General features: G+C 40.1%; 1 protein-coding gene across 3 annotated transcripts in view; it reads right to left on the bottom strand.

The window, feature by feature from the left end:
- Nucleotides 1–25,172, bottom strand: part of Ildr2 (immunoglobulin like domain containing receptor 2) — a 63,503-nt gene that overhangs the window by 20,830 nt on the left and 17,501 nt on the right. The window contains exons 3-6 of one of the 3 annotated variants that reach the window (XM_070034172.1): nucleotides 24,380–24,499; nucleotides 5,265–5,321; nucleotides 1,693–1,839; nucleotides 478–654 (exon numbers count right to left, since the gene is read on the bottom strand). In XM_070034172.1, the coding sequence (XP_069890273.1) occupies nucleotides 478–654; nucleotides 1,693–1,839; nucleotides 5,265–5,321; nucleotides 24,380–24,499 (501 nt within the window). The remainder of the gene's footprint in view (nucleotides 1–477; nucleotides 655–1,692; nucleotides 1,840–5,264; nucleotides 5,322–24,379; nucleotides 24,500–25,172) is intronic. The other 2 variants (XM_070034174.1, XM_070034173.1) reach the window with 2 other exon arrangements.

Genomic DNA, 25,172 nt, shown 5'->3' with positions numbered 1-25,172 from the left:
ACTAGCCATCCTGTTGAGGATACTCAGCACCCCTACTTTGTTTTCTTAAATCCTACTCATTCCTCCAGATCCAGCTCAAATCTCATCTCCTTTTCAAAGACAGTAACTTTTCATCTCTGGATTCTCAGTACCATACTCTTCAGTAGCTAATTGTTTTAATAAAGATGCATTCTTTCTCCCTGATGAGGGCATACTGCTTATTCTACATATCTCCCTATCCCTTTTCACACCTAGATCAGACTTGAACACTAGGTAGGGCCAACTACCAAATGATGAATATTTAAAAGGGACCTTACTGTTTTTTCTCATAGATTTTGTTACTAAGAAACATAGGAAGTAATCAGAGGTCAGAGTGTTCTGCAGTCTTTGGAAAGCCAGTATGCATTCCAAAAGATATCTAACATGACAGGAAATATTTGGGAACCAGGATGGAGGCCAAGACAAGTGAGAGGCAAGGAAGTCTAGAACTACATTTACCACTATGGCTTCCTCCAGTGGAGTCACTTGGTGCCAAGGGAGGTGGATGCGGCTTGTCCATCAGCATGCCAGATGAAGGGGTTCCTCCCAAAGGGACAGAGGGGATGGAGTAAGGGCCAGGGACACCGGAGACAGAGGGAGGGTACCCGGCCTTGGCTGCTTTCCCTGCTTCATACACTGCGAAGGGAGATGAAGAGCAAGAGAGATTATGTCATCCCACCCTCCACACCCTCAGACCAAAACTCGATGCAATATACTCCAGGGAAGCTCCTGGATGGGTGTGTATCTGCTTTCCTTGGATTAAACTGACTCAGCAGAACCACTCTCACTTGGCCTCCTCCAACTCCACTGAAAGCTGTAATTCCACAAATGAAATTACAGTGTCTAGTACCTGACATCTGAGTAATCAGGTGGTTCTGGGAGCTGTTACAGCAATATTTCCAATGACACCAGAAGCCCACTCCGAGCAGCACTATTTGAACTCCACTCAGTCTCCCTGAGAGAGGTCTAGCACAGGAGCTTCCCAGGGCTGCTTCCAGGAGGAGCTAGAATCTCCTTTGGAGATACAAAGTCATCAATGGCATTGCATATGGCTCCTGCTCTGTGATTTCAAAAGCAGAGCCAATAACCTGACTCCACCTAACACTGCTTCATTACAGATGTTAAGGATAACCAGTATGCCTCTCTTTTTCATGATGTGTTTGGTTTATGGTAATAGATGTTAAACTTAATGCCTATTTGGGCTTCACTACCTTACCTTACTAAGGTAAAACTGAATCTCCAAATAAGGACTAGTCTCTATTGTGGCCCATTCTATCATGGGAGTACGTAAAATTCATTGCTCAATGCTGGATAGTGGCCAAAAGCCACAGTTTGTACCATCTGTTTATAAATTAAGGAGTATCACTGCATGAGCAGAGATCTCCTCTAGCTTGAATGCCTGGAGGAGAGGGCAAAACCTTATCCCACAACTTCACCATCTTGAACCTGCCCTTCCTTTTATCAGTGTGTCCATGAGAATAAAAATGCATGAAGTGATGTGTGAATAAGAAACATGAAGACATGTATGTAAGTGAGGAAAGCAAGAATGGTCATCCCTGAGCCAGAGGCTTCTGGTACAGGAGAGCATCTGGGATAACCAACTCTTTGGATAGAAGGAAAGAAGGGAGAAGTGGAACTCAGATCACACAGCTGTAAGATTGAGTCTCTACTCACAGGCCTGAGGGCAGCAGCAAGAATCTGGGCAGCATGGGCAGCGGACGTAGCAACAGCAACTATGAGGGCAGCACTGGCACCAGCAGATCCCCACCAGGACAAAGAAGAGGAAAATTCCCAGGATCACCAGGCCGACAAAAACCCATTCTGGAAGAAGGAACAAAGAAATCCATATTCAAGGTGTCTTACCTTCTGGAGAGAGCACACACTGATTGGGTGCTACCTGTGAAATGAGATGAGTAAGAGGGACCTGGAGAAGAAGAAAACGAGCCTAGACAGGGAGCAGAGCCCCCAACCTCAAGAGGAGCGCTGAGAGTCAGACGTGCTGCGGTGGTGATGAAGAGGGACATAATGTGGGATACACTAAATGACCACATCAGGTAATGGGGGATTTCAGGATGCTTTACTGGGGAAAGGTTTTTACCATAGTCTGTAGTATCAAAGCAAAGGTAAGACAAAAGCAGAAAGATTCTTGGCTGGACAGATTGTTGGTGAGTTGTATGAGTATCTTTTTTTCTTTCCTTTCTTTGTCTATTTCTTTCTCTTTCTTTTCATTTTCTTGTATTTTATTTTATTTTTATTTTATTGTGGAATTAGGGATTGAACTCAGGACCTCCCAATTGGTAAGCAAGTATTCTACCACTTGAGCCACACACTGGGTCCTTTTCGTTTTTCAGGTAGGCTCATGTACTTTTGCCTAACTGGGATTAGAGGCATGTATCACCACCATTTCTGCCTGAATTCTTACCTTCGACAAATCAAATTAATCCCTTGTCTATAGAAGTATAAGTTGTGGCCAGGTGTGGTGGTTCATACCTATAGTCCCAGACTTGGAAGTCTTGAGTCAAAATTGTGAATTTGAGGCCAGCTATGGAACAAGACTCTGTCTCAAAACACCCAAAATATATGGGGGAGGGGGAGGGAAGCCTCTATATCTACATGTTCTAGCTGCCAACCATGTTTTCATGTTTGAGTGGTCTGTGCGCTGAAAGTAGTCATCTGTTTTCTCTGCTGACTGCCTCTGGGGTGTCTCTCCTGTCCTCAGCACCAGCACTGAGATCCAAACTTCTTGCTTATTTATATCTGGGCAACTATCAACAGCTACAGAAATCTAGAAACATATCTGAAAGAGAGAAGACACTGTCCGTATCTCCAGAGATTGGGTTTCGTTTGATCACACTCAAGCTGATTGGGCTAGACAGGTAGCACTAATATGGCTCAGAGCTTTGATGAATGGCAAATTGGACATGCACATACTGGGTGTTTGATAGCTTCTGCTATTTTTCACAGCTCTGCTAAAGGCTAAATGTGAATTCTGTTTCACATGCTCATCAGAAAGGTTAAGGGAAAGGAAACAAATTCTACTTGACTTAGATAAAAATGACTGGCCCTCAGGCAATTTGTTTCAATATCATACCATTGGGACTTGGCTATAGAAACCAATTTCTTCCTGGAGGCCTAAGAGTACTGAAGTCAGCCATATTTTTGGAAAAAATTATATTAAGTGAAGTAAGCGAGGCCCATAGAAACATAGGTCCTATTGTTTCCCTTACTTGCAATAACTAGTATAAGTGGAGGACAAGTAGAAAAGGTCAAAAGCTATGTACATATGACCAAATAAGATGATATTAAGTGAAATGAACTCCAAGATAGGGACACAACTTGTTTTTTCTTTCTTGCTATTGTTTTTAACGTATCTAAAATGTACTATGTGATTTTTTGTTTCTCTTGTATGTTCTTCTCTCAAGGTATAACCCCTGTTTTCACTGTATTTGACAGTCCTGCCCTGCATCTTGTATATACATTTTTCTAATTTGGGGAGGGGAGGGGAAATAACAAAATGCTGAAACAAGGATACAGGTTGACCTATTGTAACAATGAGATGTACAAGACACTATGTTGAAAACGAACTTTACAACTTGTGGGGGGAGGGAGTTGGGAAGGTACAGAGGGAAGGGATAGTAGGGGGAAAACAAAGGAGGAGGTAACAATGCTCGATAGGAAATGTACTCATTACCTTACTTATGTAACTATAACCCCTCTATATACTATTTTTACAATTTAAAAAAAACATTTTTTAAAAAGTCAAAAGACTAATGCTAGGGTTTTAGGCAGAAAGCCATCTACCAAAAATCCCTTCACAATGAGCTTCAAGTTCACACTATTTTCTCAGATTCTGGTTATCAAATATTCTTTCAATTAAGTGGACATTCAATTGGGAGCTTAAAATATTTTTATTGTGAAAATACCGTACAGAGGGGTTACAATTACATGGGCAAGGGCTTAAAATATTTTTGACATATTAAGGTTTTTTTTTTTAATGATGAGAAAATCATTTGACCTCAGGCTAGAACAACAGCCCCTCAGAGGGAAAACAATGTATAGTTCTTGAATGTCCTCTTTGCTTCTCCATCTGAGATATATCCAAATCAAGCAGGTCAACCTCTCTTTAATGAGGGACTAAGAAAGCTCTGTGCCTGGCTTCAATGACCTGGAGGACAGTCTTGTTGAGAACAACAGACAGCAGAGGCTTTGGCTCAGGATGTAGTAGTAACTTCATAACATAACGTAGCCAGAGATAGATGTGAGCCTTGAAGTTAGATAAGCTGTATGGAGGGGAGCTTGCAACTTAGGTCAGACAGTTAAGGATAAAAGGCTGGAAAGTTAGATTTGAGAAACAAAACAACTATGATCTCTAACTCCCAAGATTCTTAAAAGGCAGGGAAATTCTGGTGGATAGGGATGATTATTAAAAAAATGTAACTCTTAGGACTGAGAAATATAATACTACAATAGAACATTGTTTTTTTCGTGAATACTTGCTTACAAATTGAGGGAAATTTTTGATAAAGGAGACTACGAAGACATGTCTATTTGTGTCCTTGGGAAGAATGTCAATTAAGGAGAATGTCTGGGTTGGGGTTGGCTAGCTAGTGGGAAAGGAATGGAAGAATTCAGGGAAGAAGAATTAGTGAGATTCAAATAGGAAGACTCTAGGTTTTTCTTAAAACTTGAATCATGCCAGGAGTAGTGGTTCATATTTATGATCCCAGCAATCATGGGGCTATCGCAGGAAGATCATAAGTTTGAGGATAGGTTAGGCTATATAATGAGTTAGAGACTACCCTAGACTATGTAGCAAGACCTTGCCTCAAAAATATATAGAACAAAAATGAACTATTTTTGATAATGTTACAAAATGCAAATCAGAATAGCATGATTGTGTAACAATGAATAGGTAAACATATGATTTGGGGAATAAGGAATATAGACTAAAGGGACTCTAGGTGAAATTCTGTGATGGGCTTGGACATTACCAAAAATCCTGCATGCCTGACACCAAAGGATTGGGAAGCCTACATTTTCATTATTATTCATCATTATTCTTTTAGGGAATATAGAAACTGAAGGAATACAATTTAAAGCCTCCTCCAATGGGCTTAGTTCGTACTAGAAAAGATCATAGTCACATATAAATGTACAAATAAACAAGTAATTAGTAAACTAATGCAGAAGCAAGCCAGATGGAGTGATAGCCAAGTAAGCAAATAAAGTGTTAAATGACCCAATACCTGGCATAATCTCCACAGCAAAACTGGGCAAGAGATCAGCAAGCAGCCCTGTCCTGCCTAGAAGAATTGAGAGGAAAAGAAGAAGGAGAGAGGTTACTCCAAAGGAAAATGCAGCTTGATAAACGGCTCCAGGGGAACATCTCTATATGGGGCCTTTAGTTCATGCTCTTTGTGGTAGGAGAGGTACCATCACCAAGGCTGGGCTCAGTCAATGAGAATGACCTTCTCTATCAATCTTTAGCAAACATTTAAGTGAACTTGTAAGAGGCAACTTAGAAGCCACTTTTGCTGGGCCTGTGAATTAACTAAAAACTAGTCCCTCTAGCTCTCCCCCCACCCTCCACCTTGACTTTTCATGTATGCTCTTTGATCTGAGCCATACCCTGTTGCAGTAATCTCACAATAACTTTGGGCTCCAGAAAGAATTCATCTTGTGACAAAAGGTAAAATTCTCCTCAGACAGGCAATTCCTTCTTCTATCACCCCGAAGAACAGAGCCAGCAGACCTCCAGAAACAGACTGAGCTAATGGTCAGGTAGCCCATCCCTATTACTTATGACTGTTTGAACTATACATATATTTCTCATCCTTTTCCCTTCATTTCTCTCTATTTAACCTGAGGCCAATGTCTGTGCCCCTTAAGATGGCTGAAGACATGAAGTGCTTTCTTCTCATGTGCCATGTAATAAAACTCCTTTCTCTGTCCTTCACCATGTTTCCTTATTTGGCCTATGGAAGCAAGTGATTGAACCTAAAGTTGGATTTCTGGAACTCAGGCTCAAGGTCTAAAAACCCAATCTTAAAGTTTATCTTAAATTAGATTGTAGCAGAAACAGAACTTTTCAACTACTTATGGGAAGAAGGACTCTTTGGTTTCTTATGAAAAATTTTCTTGAGCAGATTGGCATACACAATCTCCATTTCTACATCCCTCTTCATATATCTTATTGGAAAAGCCTAACCCATATGTATCTAAACATTCAATCTACATTTTCATACATTCATACGCAGTCTTATGTCCATACAAAAACGAGGGTATATATTTGGTTTTAAACTCAGAATTATCTCGCTACGTGATTCTATTTATGGCCTAAAGATATTTCAATAATTAAAATTTTCAAAGACAAGGAAAAGAAAGCTAGATTGGTTACAATCTCCTTCTGGTTTTAGAATTACTCTGTACATATGTATATGGTATGGCTTTTCCATATGGTACCCACAGTTGGCGTTGTATGCAACCAAGTACCTTCTGCGTGATATGGCATAGAAGCTTAAGGCTGATGTCAGAACAGGTGCCCTTCAGTGGCAAAAAGCTGTGCAGGAAACAAGATGCCAGAAGATGGGAAGGAGATTAGTCCTTTAAAAAGCCTGCCTGACTTACAGAAACTATGACTACTCTCACCATATTCTCATACTAAAGCAAATGTAAAGGCCTGTGATGGTATCTCTAGAGTCTAAATGCCTAGTTAATAAACTAGAAAATTGTATCAGGAAACAACTAATAAACTTCCCTCCTCTCAGATTTGTCATGGTAAAAGGTCACCATGACATCTAAGCATGTAACTAAACCCTACTTCAGCTGGGTATATGACATAACTCCTGACATAACATCATCCAATGAAAGTTTAATGCCAGAATCATGAATAATTTTAGCTTTGCTAGGAATTATATTAAAAGATAAAAAGAAACAGACAAAATTATTTTAATAGTCCTTTTGCTTATATCACAATTATGTTATCATATAACAACCTCAGTATCTACATTTAACTAAAGGACATTATAGGTCTAAGGCTAGCATATATAACCAATGGCATTTGGATGGTGAAGCTCATTAATTACTTGGACCATAGCATATCTAGACATGTCTAAAACATTGGTAGAGAGTAAACACAAGCAAAGCTTCTCATTTAACTAGACACAACAAGAGATATATTTAGAAGTACTAATTGACCAGATGGGAGAAACACATATACACACAACACTCACAGACACAGACACACACAGACACATACAGACACATACACACCAAAAATCTACAGTCAACATTTTCATATATCCATTCACAGTTCTGTTTCTATATAAAAACAAAATTCATGGATATGAATTTGGCTCATTTAGAAAACAACTTTTTATGTTGTTAAAGTTTGCTGAGGTATATAAGACCAGAGAGAGAGAGAGAGAGACAGACAGACAGACAGACAGACAGACAGACAGACAGACAGACAGACAGAGACAGAGAGAAATGTATATGGTTTATTTTCTGAGTCTAAAGGTCACAAATTGGTTACTGGTTCCCCCCTCTATAAGGGACTCTACAGAAAAGCAGCTCTGATGAAAATCCAAGAAAAAGATATGCTTACAGCACGCTGGGGAATGGGCTGCTATAGATGGGGCAAGATACTAGTGAGTAAAGTAAAAGAGATCTTTACTCTCTTTACCTTTCTTTGGCTCTCCTCAATGAAAGGTGCTAATAACACATATCCTACCCTATATGAGCAGTGACCCCACATTTAGAAATCTACACGTGTATTCCAGGCAGCATATGGTGGCGACATACACTAGCTTTAGGGCTGGCAAAATGTCCCTTCTTTCTGACCTCACTTTGCACAGGTGACATAGTAAGATGAGCCTGATACACAAAAAGTCCCTTAGAAAGACAACTGAGAGCAAAGCAGACAATGGAGAAGGTGCTCTGAAGATATTTCAAGCTAGTCTTTAGCCTAAACCTTCACAAAAGGTACCCTAAAAGCTTATACTGGAAGGAGACCAGACCAGGGCTTGGAATCAAAATCTGAGCAAGCGATTTAAAGCATATATTGTTCTCACCTGCAGTGTTCTCTGTGTGTACAAATATTTCTTGAAAACCCAACAAGGCACTAGTCAGCTGATCAAAGATTAGGAATGTGGGGACTTCTCTCTTGAAGAGATAATTAATACCCATTGCCAATCAATAGCCAATGATGAAGTCAATATAAAAGATTTGTTAGCAAGACAGTTATCAGATACTTGATGGCAGAATTTTTCCCTATCTCAACAACTAGTACTTTTAAATACATCTCTTGCTATGTCTAGTTAAATGAGGAACTTTGCTTGTATTTATTCTCTAGTTCCATGTTTTAAATACTTCTGTATTCTGTAATCTAAGTCACTAATTAGAGTCATAACATAACAAATGTCACTGATGATATAAGCTATGCATATGTAGGTTCATACAGGACACTGGCTATGTGATAACTGTTAACTGTACAAAATCCATACACTTGAAGGTACAGAATGCTTGTATCTAGTATAAAGAGCATATTATGTTGGGAAGCTGTGGGCCTGGACTTAAAATAGTTAAGGAAGCTTTGACCTGGCAACTACTACAGCCAGATTCCTCTCTTTGCTAGGTTTTCTCATTAGTAAAAAGAAGGGGTTGAATGTAATAGTATGTATGTAGGGAGCATATATAGCTTGATTTTTCTAGGAAAGTCCTGATTTATGACTGGTGTAATTATTAATAGCCTCCTTTTTATGCTCAAAATATCCTAGTTTGGAAAACTAATCATATGTTTACCTTATCTACCTAACTTTAGTTCTCAAATGTGATATTCAGTGACTGGAGTTGCAAACTCAAAGACTATAGGGGCTAGCAGGCAGTGTAAATGTGTACAGCTGGCCAGATGTAAGACAACACAGAACAGTGAGAACTGTTTTAGCCAGTTATTATCCCCAAGGAAGTGTGTCTTCAGGTTTGTAGGTCAAGATTCACCAGGCAGACCCTAGGTTAGGAGTGGTTGCATGTCTTTACTCCCAGCTACTGAGGAGGCAAAAGTAACTAGATTCCACCCCAGGAAGAAGCACAATACCCTAACCACAGAGTAACTAAAGCAAAAAGGCTTGAGAGTGTAGCTCAAGTGGTAAAATACAGGCATGAGGTCATGAATTCAATCTCTAGCACTACCAAACTAAAAAAAGAAATTTACCAGGCCCCAGGTTTTATGTTAAATAACCCAATTTTCAAATTCACAGCAACTAAACTCATATATTTTTAAAACAGTGAGATAAGCTGAACTAAAAATGCCCATGGGCTGTACAGAACTTAGAGATGATGAGTTTACAGACTTTGAAATGTACATATACACAGGTATATTTATGAATGGAAAAGCACAAAAGCAATTTCCGCACAGGCTATTTGGGTTACTTTGCTGGTATTCTAACACTGCTCCTACACACAAAACAATAGTAAATATGAACTCTAGGCATTTGTGTTTAAATTAAAACTGCAAAGCAACAATATTACACACATCAGTGTTAGCCTTTCAGATTATGGAATAGGAATCATGGAAGAACAACGAAAGGACTTTTATTTTTTATTCTAGACCTATTTACTTTCTGCAACTAAAAGACAGGTAAAATAAAGAGAGAATCTATCAGAAATGTGGACAGGAAATTCACAAAGCTTGTCACTATATCAGAAAGATCTACATCAAGTTTCACATTCTCTCTAAGCAAAAGTCAACAGCTGATGCTCAGTAGGTGAGAGATTCCCATCTTGCACCTGGGTAGTGTTAGCCTCAGGGTGGGATTGGTAACAGGATCTTGCAGAAAAGTGGGTGAAATTAATTATCTTCCGAATTCAGAACATAGTAGGAGTTTGGGTATAACAGACACTACCATTATATATACAACAGAGAGATTGCAAAGTTCTCTGGCTCTTAAACTTTATTAAAGCAAAAGGTATTTTAAAAATTAGATTTATTCTGGAATCCTATATTTCTGAAAAATCATTTTGCTTCTAGCTCCTTCCCTGACAATTCCTAAGAAACGCTCTTGCCAGTTAGAAATGTGCTATCTTTTCTTCTATTCTATGGCACCCAATGAAAGTCTGATCTTAAAGCATCCCAACAATGGCAGTAAATGCATTCCAGATTTCAGCAGCACTTTACTATGCTTTTGAATCACTGTTATTCTTCCGGGATTCAGTTTAAGAGTGGCAATTACAAGTCACTTTAATGTCTGAGGAAAGAATAAAAAGAGACCCGCAGAGGGAAGGCCATATTTACTCTTTTCAAACTAAAGCTCTAACTATCAGTAGAAAATACAGTTTTCATGTAAGCACACAGTTTTCTCCAAACCTTGCAAAATCTATGACTGTAAAGAAATTTCCACATGAATAAACCAACTGAATCAGGCATAACTAATAGTTTGTGCTTATACACACACAAGCACCATTTTCATATCATACTGTCAGAAACTTTATGGCTAGACATGTTCATACATTTTGGGTTGAATGCTCAGAGTAGAAGCATGCACTGTGAACTAGGAGATTTACATCTTTTACCTATATGACTGTCTAATTCAGCTGCTTTCTGAATGACAATTATCACCTTAAAGTTTTCCCTAACTGAACTATTTGTATATATTCCTGGAAACCAGCTCACTTCTGGAATGTGTCCAATGCATTCATTCATTCAACAAATAAGTGTTTATTATGCCAGGTGGACCTAAAAATATGAATAAGATTTGGTTAGTCCCTCAAGATGCTTGAAGAGCCCAATATGGCCCACATTCATAAACTTGTAAAAATCTATAAACAGTGTAAGAACTATTTTGCTTTCTACTTCTATGTCCCAAGGCATATTAAAAGCCAAAGCTTCTCTTCCTGCCAAATCTGTTTCTGTCAACCTCCTTTGAGTTTTGGCATCGGATTCCATTTGGTCGTGGGCTTTCCCCCCAAAGATAGAGTACATATCTATCTTCCCTCTTTTCCTCTATGTAAAACATTATCTTTGCATATTTCATAGCAGTTTTATGTCCTGGTAACATATCCCCAAGGTGCTAATATGCTTTTCTTGGTAGGTCAGATTCCTCAAGGCAGGTTTTCCTAATCTTCCTAAGATAAACATCTGAACTGACTGTTCAAGTCTTTGTCACATCACCACGGTCTGCCCGTGAGACTATGAAATATGTTCTGACAAGGCCCTGTAAGAACAGTGCAATTAGAAAATGCTTCTTCCTCCATCATCTCCAGGCTACTGCACATATCTTCATTGGAGCACTTTTGATTCCCTTATGTGTGGAAGGGCGGAAACCTCTCCAAAGCTCAGTCTCCCTAGCAGACTAACAGGAAAAGGCACCTAATCCACCCATCAGGACCTTCAACTGTTTAGTACATTGTTGGACAAGCTGGACTTCTGGCTAGACTTCTGATTTGCTCTTATTGTAGTCCCCTTCTACTCATTCCAAATGGAAGTAAGCTTTTCAACAAAATGCATGAAAGATCCATTCATCCACGAAATCACTCTTCTCCATATTTTAGGTACCCTTCAGTTCAATGTTAGTAACATTGTGTACACAAAATGTGTGTACACATTAAAGCATCCCCAAATGCCATCTTGCTCTCTAAGAGAATGGAAGCACCCCCTAAGCCCACACCCCATGACCTAAGAACTACCAAGCTATACTATTTTTAAGAAACTCATTACAAAGATATAATAGACACTCCAATTTTAGTCAAAAGAAAAAAATATATTTTATTTCTCTAATACCTAGCCTCCAACTCTGATTGCCATTTTAACCATTCAAAATGCAACATTAGGTATGGAGTTATAAATTTCATACAAACAATTTCAGATCCTAGATCTTAGCTATTCAACCACTTGACAATTGACAAGGTTTAACACCTTAGGATTCATGAAAAGGTGGTATCACAACACTTCTTCCATTCTCATGATGCCTACATCATGGTAATCTCCACTCACTTTCTTGAGCAGTTAACTAGAGGTCCTTCTGGGGTATTCCTATATTACACAAGACTTCTCTTTAGAACATTGACAAATGCCTTTCCTTTCCAGTTCCATGCAGTTTATTTCACCTCCTTTCTATTCAGTGTACATTTCTATTTCATAGGCTTCCAGGTTTTCCTCATACGTTCTGGATCCATCGTCAGTGATGTACTGTATCCACCCCCTGCTCTCTCAGTTCCTAACCCTCCAAAATATTTCTTTCCTATGCCTTTGAGAACAGCAGATGCCTTTCTCTGGCCCTTTTAAGTGTAAAGATGTTTCCATGGCTGTGCTTTAAGTGTGGTTTCTATGGCTATTTAAACATCGCAAATAGATTGGAAATTTCCCAAGGGCACACATATCCCTGATTTTATTCTATATTACCATAGCAACCATGCATTCAATAAATATAGTCTATCTGTCACAAATGTGGATATAGCCTTCCCTTCTTTTATATATACATATGTATGTATATATTATATGTTTAAGTATTTCCTGTGTTTACTTTTCTCCTTTTGTGTCTTCTATCTTTTAGTTCATTTTAAATTCTAATCTTAGAGAAGACAGTGAATTCTCTCCATAAAATGATTAATATTGGATCAACTACAATTAACTGTTAATAAATGCTACTGGATTTTTGGCATTGATTATTAAGCTTGACATAAGACATCGATTTCTGTCACATAAAATTCTAAAATCTGGTTTTATAGTCAGAAAGGATCACAAAGATGCAGTCCACAGTTTCTCCCCTTCACCATGTTTTCAGAAATTTGAGGGTCAAAGAGAGGTTAAGAACCTTACCCACAGCCAGACAATTAATGATCAGGCCAGGAATATAACCATTCCACTATTTCCCCATGTATTAATCCTTAATTAAGAGATCTGCAACTGCTTTCTAGTGCCCTAGTATTTGCAGTGAGTGACTCAAAAATTTGTGTGTCATTGTTGTTTCACTTTTATCATTCAAGTACAATTTTTGAATGTAAAAAACATTGGCAACGATTATCAACACCTTTTGAAGTTGCAACCAGAAATGATTACTCAATCCATCACAACACAGTACGATCTAATTAAAAGGCATTCACCACGCTGCTACAAACTAATAGACAACAATAAAAATGATTGCAAAGGCACTTAGCCTTTGCAAAGTGCTGTTGTGATTCAACTCCCTACCCCCAAAGAGTGAAGAGATGCAAGATACTTTTAGTAAATAAAATATGCTTGACTTAACCTAAAATGAGATGCTTGGCAAGCTGGATTTGACTCAACAGTGATGTACAAAAAGGCGGGGGTGGGGGGGATGTAAAAAAAAGTAGGAAATTTAGTTTCTTGGGAGCCAGTGTCACTTCCCTTGCACCTTACATGGATGAGTGGTGGGATGGATGGGGAGGTGGGTGGGTGGATATAGATCAACCTAGATACAAAGGTGTCAGTGATGGCTAGTTGGGGGAGTGGGGGCGGGAAAGGCTCCCGGGTCTCAGACAGACACACTGTTGGGTAGGTATTAATGGTCAGAGTTCTTGCCCTTTCTTCTATGACCAGCCCCTTTCTTAACGCGAGGGGCTTCGATCATGTAGACTTTCCCAGCGCCCTCTCAAGAGAAGCCAATTCAGCCGAGCCGGAGGCACAGCCCCCCTCGTGTGAACACAAACCTGCACGCTTGAATAGCGGCAGTTGGCTTTGTAGGGGTGAAAAATGGAACAACCGTCTCCTGACCGGCTTTCAAGAGCTGCCATTCTTTCCTGGCGCGGCTGAGCGGATTTCGCGGCACCGCCCACTGCAGCGCCCGCCCCGCACCCCCTCCCCAGGCCTCCGGGTGCGTGCTCAGCCGATTACAATGGGCGCGCGGGCTGACCCAGCTGCTCCGACGCCGCCCCGGGGTAACCACGGCAACCGCGGCCGTCAGGAATGCGCGCTAATTGAAGGCCGAGTTCCTCCCACAGGGATGAGCAACAAGTGAAGCAAAAATAGTGAGTGGGGATGCAAGCTGAGGGCGGGCGGGCGGGAGGGCGAGGAGGCCTGGTGCGCCCGCATTCACAACTAGGTGGCTGGAGGATTGGGACCCAGGAAGAGCGCCATCGAGATCTCTGTTTTCTTAACAGGGCAGTGAACAGACACCGTTCAAAAATCTGAGGGCAGATTTTATTTTTCTTTTTTAGCCTATTATATTACAGCAAGCTCTCTTTGCTGGAGTCCTATGCTTTCAGTAGCTGCAAATGTATGTACACGCTCATAGGTCTCCTAACAACAATGTTTGGGCAGGTGAAGGGGAGCTGGCAGCCTTGACCTCAAAGCCTCTGGATCTCCTGTTCTCTTCAATCAAGAGGAGACCTTTTACAATGGTCCTTATCTGGACTTGTGTGGACAGTCCCAGGTTATGCTTCTGGTCTTGTCCTCACTCTTGGTGCTTTCTAGTGTGAATGATAAATTATACCATTGCCCTATCTAAAATCTACCCAGACCGGCCTACACCCCACAGCCTACTGCAAGTCTTAAGTCTTTTCCAAACTCCTCCAGATTTCATGGAATGGCTCATGTGACCTAATCCTTGCATTTAGGTTAAGTAGTAAATACCTGTAACTATGGACCATATACTGGGAAGTGGGGAGATTCCAACAGCAAATGAAATATAGCAGCTCAAAGACAGCATGTTGTGACAATTTGCCCTCAAAGCCACTAATAGGAAGATATCACAGTGCTGATTAGGGTCACTACTGGCAAAACCTAGCAGAGATGAAAATGTGAATCTACTGCCAATTCATAGATGGCCCATGAAAGCCTCTGTCTAGGGAACGTGCTGAAGGAAAATCGGCTCTTTAGCAGGAATCCCTAAAGGGAGTTTTCCCTAAAGAGGGTTCCCTCAGATAAGGGGTGACACCCTGGTGGTGATATGTGGGGACTAGGAAAGGTGTGAAAAGGGAATTAACACTTGCCGAGTTCTTACATGCCATTTACCCTTCACTAGAGGTCTTCTGGGCAACTTCTATGACCCCTCTAGAAGACAGTGACTTGTCCAAGGTCATGTAAGTCCAGGCCTGTCTGACTCCAAAGTCCCTGCTACTTAAGTAGACTACATCTAGTATCTAAACAAACTTCATAACCTGGTACTATTGACATTTGGAGTCCAGACAATTCTTTGCTGGATATGAGAGACTATCCTGTGTACTGTAGGAGGTTTCACATCCTTCTGGCCTCTACCCACATGGGTGTCTAGCTCCTTACAAGCTGTGACAACTAAAAAATGTCTCCAAACATTGTGAAATGTCTGACAGTGGGGTAAAAAAAAATGCTACCTTTTGAGGACCAATGGCCTAGTTCAGGTCTAAACACAGTTTAACCTTTTCTTGTATGTTCTCTAGTTGCTTCCAAACTGTAATGTTTATCTTTATCAAAACACTGCAAGACAGTACTATTTAGTATAAGGTTGGAGAAAGGAGACTTCCACATGGTGGTTCAGGCAGAAATGAGTTTATTTGGGAGAACCCAACTACCAGCCCACACAAGATGTAAAGATGGGGCTTATGGCAGGGAAAAAGGCTATAAAGGGTGGGGAGGAGGTGTGGCTACAAGCAGATTGGGAAGTGACCTCAGAGCCTGTGGGACCTGCCTATAACTGTACCAGTTACCTGGGTTACAGGTGCTGGGTGGGGACTTCTAGAGAGAGCCACCTTTGCTCTGAGGGACAACCAAGGGGAAGGGGCCAATTTTCCCTGGCAAACCAAGCATTTATTTTCTGTCATCGTTGTGCTAAGGACATAGCATGCCAAAAACACTTGTTAAGGCGAGGTGCACTGGCTTATGCCTGTAATCCCAACTATTTGGGTTGTGTAAGTATACACCTAGACTGCTGTCCAAGGCTGGCACGGACAAGACAGAATGTGAGAACCTATCTGAAGAACACCAAAAGTAAAAAGGTCTGAGGACTTGGCTTAAGTGGTAGAACATTGGCCTTGCAAGTCAAGGCCCTGAGTTCAAACCCCAGTACTGTATGTAGGTGAGGGAAGGAGAAAATCTTGTTAAATTTCAATGCTAATTTAAGTACTTGATCCATTCTATGGTACCTATCAAAGTACTAGGTTGGGATTATGCTGTAGAGAAGTCTAAAGACTAACCTATGCTTCTTGCAGAATAAAAGTGCATATGGTCTCATATGTGTGCTTGTTATCCATGGTCATTAACTGGAATTAGATTCTAGTGGATATATGATTAACTTTTCTAGCTTTTCCACTCCTGTATCCTTTCAGCACAGTTCTCTGGTTCTTCCTAAAAACAAGACCAAGAGAGCCATGTAGGTAAGTTTGGGCAGAGCGGGCCAGGGCAGGAATGAGAGACGGGAGGAAAGGCAGCAGGACAGAAGCCTGAAAAGCTTGAAAAGTTACTTATTTGTTTACTGCCTGGTTTTGCCCTTTTAGGGAAATCAGCTCCACTTCCACTCTTTTACATAGGGCCACCATGCTGAAGCATGATCAGGCCTCCAAATGAAAATATGGGCATGGCCCAGCAAACAAGTTGTTCCAATGGAGAAATCTCCAGATTTAAGGCTAGAGTAATTCTTTCTTTCATTTCTAGCAGGAGTAAACTTTTTCTTGCTTTTCCTTCAATTCTTTTTCCTTCTTCCTCTGTTTGTAAATCTTCCAGACAAACAGCAGCAGCCACTCTCAGAGATCAAAGTTTTAGCAGGCAACAAAGACCTCCAACGAGGCTGTTGCCATGGGAACTGTGGGAGCTGAGGCCCTTTTAATCAGCAAATCTCCTTGGTTAGCAGCACTAGACTAGGGCTGGCAGAGTTAGAGAAGGGGGAAGGGGAGCTGTGTCAACAAGTAGCCTTTCTGAACAGTCTGAACTAGAATCCCTAGGACCAGAGATGGACAGGATTCAAACTGAAGGAACATAGGAGTAGCTAGAAGGGCATTTCTAAATAGCTTTAGGAAATACTTCCATCAAATATTCCTAATGTCACCTCTTGGGAGATCTCCCTTCCCAAGGATCCACTGGTTTCTTATTAGGTTCTTAAGGGCTCTTTTATAGAAATAGAAAGAAAAAAATATGTCAGAATAACATGTCAAGCACATTATTGTGAATAGCTTGATTTTTAAAAAAATGCCCACACATTCCTTCACCACTTGTCTAGGTAATATATGCTGTACTTTTGGGTAAATCACAGGAGGAGATGGAAAAAAAAAATAGGACTATGACAAGAAAACAAAGGTAATTGTATGGCATTACATTCATGGGAAGAATCAATCCTAAATGAAATTGCCTACTCATGAGGACTTGCTGAGAGCATACCTATTTTGAGCCTCTGGGATTAGCACTGCATTTGGCCCATACAGAAGAAGAAACTCATGAGAATTCCATAAAATGTTAAGGAGTGAGGGAAGTGTGTATGTGTGTGTGTGTGTGTGTGTAGAGAGAGAGAGAGAGAGAGAGAGAGAGAGAGAGAGAGAGAGAGAGAGAGAGAGACAGGGACAGACACAGAGACACAGAGACACAGAGAGACACAGAAAGTGTGTGTGTGTGTGTGTGTGTGTGTGTGTGTGTGTGTGTGTGTGTGTGTGTGTGTGTGTGTGTGTGTGTGTGTGTGTGTGTGTGTGTGTGTGTGTGTGTGTGTTTGCCTGCCTAGCATTCTTTTATTTGGAAATTACTTAGCTTCCTTTAGGAAGCTACTCCTTTTTCCTTATCACTTGAGTTCCTGTGATTCAGTTGTGGCTGAAGGTTCATTACATTCTTTTCCCAACACATGTCACCCCCAACAACAGGGCTTTCATGGACTATGGAGAAAGAGGCACTTTGTCCCCCTAATAAAAACCTATGCAAACATGGACTGCTCAGGCTATCTCTGTCACAGGTGGAGAGAACCTGACTGAAAATGAAGCTGACACAGAGGAGCAGAGGAGGTACGGAGAGAAATTCCCTGACACTCAGTAACTCTAGGACTTGACTATGCTTGAGGCCACATAAGAAAATCTGTTCCAGGCTAAAGCTCATCAGAATTTTTGTCATTTCCCTCCACCACCCATAATTATCCAAAAGTCGTTATTTACTTTTTGGACTTTCTTCTTTAGCTTGAATTTAAACACCTCTATGCTTATGTCTCCTTACTCTGTTCTTAGGCCAGAGGCAGGAGTATGCATCTTCCCACATTCCCACAGGGCCCTGTCCTCTTTTCTGTAATTAAAGGCCTTTAAACAACAAGCTACCACAGGAGGCATCAGAAAGAAGGGGTCAGGCCCTCATATTGTGCATAAAAAGAAGAACAAGGAGGCTGCTTTTAGATTTTAAAATAATAACTTCCCTGCATGAGCCTTCCTGAAATGGTGAAGTTCTTTTCCTGCCAGCTGGAGCTGCCCCAGGAAACTTTATCCCTATCTAAACAGTGGCATGCTTCCAGGTTATAAACAGCCCGTCCTTGCCATTGATCCTAGACCAATGTCGAATCTCAGGATGGAAGATTTCTGCACAGTCCCACCTTCTGTGACTGTCGGATAGTATGGTCCTACCATCACAAACGTCTGTCTAAATATTTCTAAGGTATCCATCACTGTCATCTCAAAGCACCCCAAACACTGTGCGCATATCTAACTTCAGAATGACTTTACCTTCTGAATCATCAAAAAGACATTAAAGGGCGTTCAGTATAGTTTTCCTGTTTAATGTGAGATCAGTGGTTATCCTCCCATGTCTGTGAATCATGTCTTTGGATATTTCTGAAACCTCTGAAGGAAGCATCCATAGCAGTTTGTGGATGGTTCAGAGGTACAGAGTGGAAGAAGCATGAGTCAGGCTCAGTGGGGAGGTACTGGATGTAGACAAGAACAATTGTGCCTTTGAAGTGAGGGCCTAGGTTAATGGTTACAGACAGTTTCACACAAAAATAAAGTGAAATACTGAAGCCGACCTGGGGTAAGTAGAAATGAGGACCTATGCCCCCAAGCAGCAACCACAGTTTTTAACAAAATGTATTCTACAGCCTCTTAATGAACACAGGATGTATGTTTTTGTTGAAAATGTTAAGACTAAGGGTCTACATGAATCAATACTTTTGTGTGTGGGGGGGAGAAGTATTAGGAGGTGGTCTACAACTTGTCTCATACTCAGCCTTTTTCTTTTAGTTACCTTTGAGATAGGGTTTTTGCTCAGAGACAGCCTGGACAGTGATCCTCCTATGTGCCTCCCACTCAGCTGAGACCAAAGGGCATGTACCAATACACCTCGATTGTTAGTTGATGTGGAATCTTGATAACTTTGCCAAAGTGGTCCTCAAACAGCAATTCACCTGATCTCCACCTCCCAAGCTGCTAGGATTACAGTCACGGGCTACCATACCCAACAACAATTTTTAAATACTGGGAGAATAACCAGAGAACTAGAACATTAATTTCTTTATTTGGAAAACAAGGGAAATAATATCTGCCCTCCTATCTTACATTATTATAGAAATGGTTTATGTACTATAATTTATCAGTGTATGGTTTTATTAGTGATATAGACATTACTTCTTCTTGCATGCCACATTTATCTTTTCTTTTATTATACCAATTCTCCATGTGGACTTCTCTTGATGGACTATCAACCAAGAGTTCTGGATCTCCCAAGGCTAAGCAGGACCATTGACCAAAATGGGCCAATTGGGCTGTCTCTCTTGTGGCTGATTCTTTAGTGGGAAAGCATAAGAATGGAAAATAGTTTGTTTTATTCTAAAATGAAACCCTAATGGTACTGTCCCTTGAGCCCTGGAGCATCTCTGTCAGGGCAGTGATGCTTTTTATTTCTTCCCCAGGCACATATAAAAGTTTGGAAGTATTACATGTCCACTACCAGATCTGCCTCCTAAAATCTCTGTCTGTGTCCATCTGCCCATCCCTGCTCAAGTTCCCCCTGTCTCTTCCCTTTTCTCCCCCTCCCATTCTCTTCCTCTCTCCCTCCTTACCCCGCCTCTCTCAGCTGAGGAAACAAAAGTCTCCAACACAGCAGATCCAAAGAATGGAGAAGTCTAGAACCCTAAATTGCTGCTTGGCAGGGAGCTACTCAGATGAACCTCCTAACCTACATGTGACATACAACAAGATGAAGTAATGAATGTTTAGTGTGGTAACCACTGAAATTTTGGGGGTCATTTTTATATAGCTAATAGAGTGTATTAGACCACCCCATGATACTCTGATATACTATCTTTTCCTAAAACAAATTCCATAACCTTACTTTCCATTTTGATAGCCTTTCAATGAATTCCTCCAAAGGTTATTTCTGATGTTTTCAACCATACACCCTGATGGATATAGCACTATTAATAACTGAAATAACAAAGAACAATGACCAATGAGATTAAACCATGTTATCTCACTTGAGATTATAGATATTTACCATATTGGCACTTTATATATCACAATACATATTCAACACTAAATAACATCGAAGAGGCATGAAGTATTACAGATTCTATCCATTTATCTAAAAACACTAAAGTATATTTATTCCAAATGTACTGCAGATATAAACATGAATAGGAGCTCCTTGACCCTGCAAAGCTCATGGTCCAATGCTATTAACTGTCACCAGTTTTGTATAGGAAACAAAAATAAGTACATATGCTATACCAAAGTTACCATTCACTATATAGAAGATCAAAAGGTTCTCTTCTGTTCGTGTTCAATTTAAATCATCTTCCTGGGTGACTCATCTATTTTCAAGGCATTGCCTATTGGCCATCGTTCTCAAATCTATTATCCCTGATCTTCATTCTCCACTGAATTCCAGACCTACATCTCCAACCATCAGCAAAATTTCCCTATCTTGATGTCCCAAGGGCATCTTATATTCAACATGCTAAACATAAAACTCATCCTCCTGTCTCCCTGCCCTTCTTTCCTACCTGTGTCCTCTTTTGAATTGATGGAATAGCTGACTGCCTAGCCAGTTAGAATCATGGTATCCTCTGTCTCTCATTTCCTTATTTATATATTACTTCCACCCCAGAGTATTTTATGCTGTCTTCTCTCAATTCCCTACACTAGTTTAGAATCTTGTACTTTTACTCGTACTGTTATAGCAGCCCCACATCTGATTTCCTACTCTGGATCTCTTTTCCTTGATGCATCCTCTGCCCTGGTTATATTTGGCCCTGAGATATAATCTCATTCCTCTGTTAAGGTATCTTCACTGGATCCTCCAGACTCTTAAGATGAAATCCAAAATTCTCAGTCTTACATATACAACACTTCATCTTATCCTGTTAATTCTCACATCCTCATCTTTGTAAGTATAATGTGAAAACTAAATTCTTCTTAACTTTGCTCCTAATTTATCTCTTTAATCCATTACTAATTCATCAGAAATTCTAACTGGTTTTCAGCTCCCTGTTTTGTGATCAGTTCCAAGATTAGTTAAAGTGCTGGCTCACCATCAAGACTTCCTTTCCTTAATTTTTGTGAGATTGGTCCAAAATCCCTGATCTCTTGCACAAGACCACAGTTTCAGGTTTCTGGCTGCCCTGAAAGTGAGCATCATTCACCCTGGTTTTAATCTAGTAATTTTAGAGTTAAAATAAAGCTTAAAAATAGCTTAGTCCTCTCCCAAGAACATTAATTCCATCTCTAGATGCCTACAGTAAACAGTTCTTTCTTTACATGACCCCTCTTCTTCTAATTTCTACTCTTGTTAAGTTCTGCCCAGTCAAAGTATGTTTCCAATCCCTCAAATACCGAATTTCACTTCAAATATTCAGAGACATTCCCCCATGATCTCTATTGTAAATCCTTTTTCACAGAGTAAGTCCCCATGTAAAATTCAGTGACTGGACCAGTGGCTCAGATGTTGTAATTAGTAAACTGTGGATCCCAGTTATGTTCCTACTGATGGCTCCATTGCTTTGGGCTTTACTTCAGAAATCGGGTTGCTCTCCTGGTCTCACACTAAAAAAAATACCTAACAAACAGATGTGCAGAATATAGCTAAAACTGTGACAATATAGTGTAAAATTTTATAAAGACAAAGAAGACTCCAAATTTTGTATCTAGTACTTTATGTTCATATGTCTCAAATTAACCTCTTTAAATAAGTAATACAAGGTAGTGGTGTTACCCTAAAAAGCTTTCCTGCTAAATTTATCACATTTTGATCATTTCTAATTAATGTAGAACATAGCAGAATTATATTTTTTCCTCAGAAGTAGCATAGATAAATAGTTTCAGACAAGCTTGTTGAGTGCATGGCTTTTACTTCACTGTGTTTGATTTGCAGCCTCCTTAGTTTTCATTCACAATTCTTTTCAGCATAACACTAACTTCTGTTTTCCATCTTAACTCCCATCACTACTGACCATAGACATCCAAGACTTCCTTTCACCTACCAGCTCCTAGCTCCTTTTAACCCTAAGAATAGCCTCTTCCACCCAACTTCAAGTGTATTTTTTATTGTCAGTTATAGAGATTGAACTCAGGGCCTGGGTTCTATCCCTGAACTTTGTAGCTCAAGGCTAGCATTCTAGTACTCAAACTACTGCTCCACTTCTGGTTTTCTGGTGATTAACTGGAGATAAGAGTCTCACAGACAGCCGGGTGCTGGTGGCTCACGCCTGTAATCCTAGCTACTCAGGAGGCTGAGATCTGAGGATCACGGTTCAAAGCCAGCCCGGGCAGGAGAGACCGTGAAACTCCTATCTCCAATAAACCACCAGAAAACCGGAAGTGGCGCTGTAGCTCAAGTGGTAGAGCGCTCGCCTTGAGCTGAAGAGCTGAGGGACAGCGCTCAGGCCCAGAGTTCAAGCCCACGACCGACAAAAAAAAAAAAAAAAAAAAAAAGAGTCTCACAGACTTTCCTACCTGAGCTGATAGGAATAGCTGGGATTACAGGTATGAGCCACCAGTACCAGGCTCAAGTATATATGTTTTGATCCACACCTACTATATATTCTGCACATCTTCCAATGACAAAGCTTTCACTATATCCATTACCCATGTTCACAGAATAACTGGGACAAAATTATTTACAGTGATTTTTTACCTGGCCTCCTTTTCCTGCACAATTACTTTTCTGCAAATGGCTGCCCCAGCCAAATAGCTGTATTCCCAATTAGCTAACTGCAGGCTCAATGAGCCACTTGTTCCTGCAAACTTGGCTATTAGAGTTGGGTGATTAGGCAAAAATTTATTTTTTTGAATTCCTATGGTTTACAGAGCTAAAGCAGATCTTAAATGCAACCCCCCTACATTAGCTTATAATGGCAATATAAGCCTTTTACTTTTGTATTTCATTTTGAATATTTGTTCTATTTCCTTGTTTCTGCAAGTCCAAAGATCTAAAGAATATGCTTGATTTAAGTCAGCATTCTAATAAGGTAGACCAATATTACCTTAGTCCAGTTTATAAAATATAAACCAAACTTGTCAGAATCTTTATTTTGCTAGTCCCAACAAACACTAGAACTAAAAATTCTAAACAGAAAATGTCACTTTATCGATAGGAATTCAGTTTCTCATAAAGTATAAAAATTTATCCTCAACTTTGTTTGTTTTTAAAACAAAGTACCTTTACATATTCTCCAATTACTGTCATCTTGTTTTTTTTAAAGCTACAAAAAATGTAACTTCCTTTGAAAGAGAAAATACACATTCTCCGCTACTTTTTCTCCTACAATTGATTCAGTTTATTTTATTATAAATGTTTAAGTCAACCAACATTTATGGAGCACAAAGTATGCACTCAATTTCTATTTACTTAAAAGATGGCCATTTATTCCTAACACTCTAAGCCACAAAAGAGGAAAAGTACTCAAGACTAAGGAGTTTTCTGCTATGAAGAAATTAACATTAATAAGGATTAGATGTCTTTGTTTTAACAATAACTTAGATACTTCCAACTAAACACTAGCACATCTCCTAAATAGTTCTTTTCATTGCGTGTCTTTTGTTACTCCAGTTTACAGCCATCTTATCTTATGGCTTGTCTTAAGTGGGGGTAATTGAGTGGGAAAGATTCCTGAGGTCTCTAAAGATGAAGTCTTACCTCTCTCTTGAGTTTCTTCCTACCTCAAAGGCCTCTGACATTTTCTCTAACAATTCGCATATAAAAACGGCAATGAAGAATAAGAGGGGAATCAGGGTTAAAGGTGAATGTGGAAAGGAGAAGAAAGCAGAAGAAAAAACTGAGACTATGCTCAAAAGGGGCCTTCAAGACCCGACATAATAAATACAGGTACAACCAACAAAGAGCATGTTCTTAAACAGAATTTTGTCTGCCCAATAGTCAGAGAGTATGTGATCTGCCATATAGGCAGGGAAGAGAGATATAAGCAGAGGGACACAAAGCAAGCAGGCTAATATGAAACTGTTTTCTTTCATTTTCACTTACCCAACACCAGCAATTCAACAGAGTCCTCATTTTTGCCCTCCAGGTCATCAGGGGTGGTGATGATACAGTAATACAGTCCACTATCTCCCCACATGAGTTTTCCAATCTGAAGATCTGCATCTGTTATCACAAAAAGAAGGACCCAGTCCTAAAACTGAAAGGAAAGCATTAGACAATGGGGACTGAAAGGAGGTAGCCCTTCTGGGGTGTTTGCAGCGTTCTCTAGATGGTAGTTGACAGATGTTTGCTTTATTGCAAATAAAAACTGCAAAATAGTAACAAAACCAGCATTCCTCAGGCAAGAGAATTAGATCACAGCCACAGGTCTAGTTCTGGTCCAGTTTCATAAGTAGATGACCAGATAAATCAAGCCAGATAAATCCCAAAATAATTCTGGATGCCTGGAAATAAGCTGATTTCATAGGAATACTTCAAAATTTAAATAATCAGGTAAGTCATATCAGATTCTTAGCTTTCCTTACCTAAAAGTTTAGGAAGTGGGAAAGAATGTGGAATTTATACAGTGTTCCTAGGGCTCAAGCCATCAATCTACCTGCATGTACACAATCTTTCTCCCAGTAAAGGGATTTCTTAGGAAAGTCTGCTTGTCAGGCTTGGGAAAAGCCATAAAAGTAATGTCAAGGTGTAGGGAAGTTTGACCAAAGTTCTTTCACAAGAAACCATTTCAATTTCATTCTGAAAACAATCTCTGATACTCAAGGTCAGGCTTGGGAAAGACTATTCTGGAGCTCTTCTGTTTCCCTTAGATACTACACTGTCTACCTTCCTTCTC

This window comes from Dipodomys merriami, unplaced genomic scaffold, assembly GCF_024711535.1.
Source record: "Dipodomys merriami isolate MVZ:Mamm:240054 unplaced genomic scaffold, mDipMer1.0.p SCAF_24, whole genome shotgun sequence".
In the NCBI taxonomy this organism is placed as follows: domain Eukaryota; kingdom Metazoa; phylum Chordata; class Mammalia; order Rodentia; family Heteromyidae; genus Dipodomys; species Dipodomys merriami.
The sequence above is the reverse complement of the archived record's forward strand: the minus strand, read 5'-3'. Positions and strand labels throughout refer to the sequence as shown.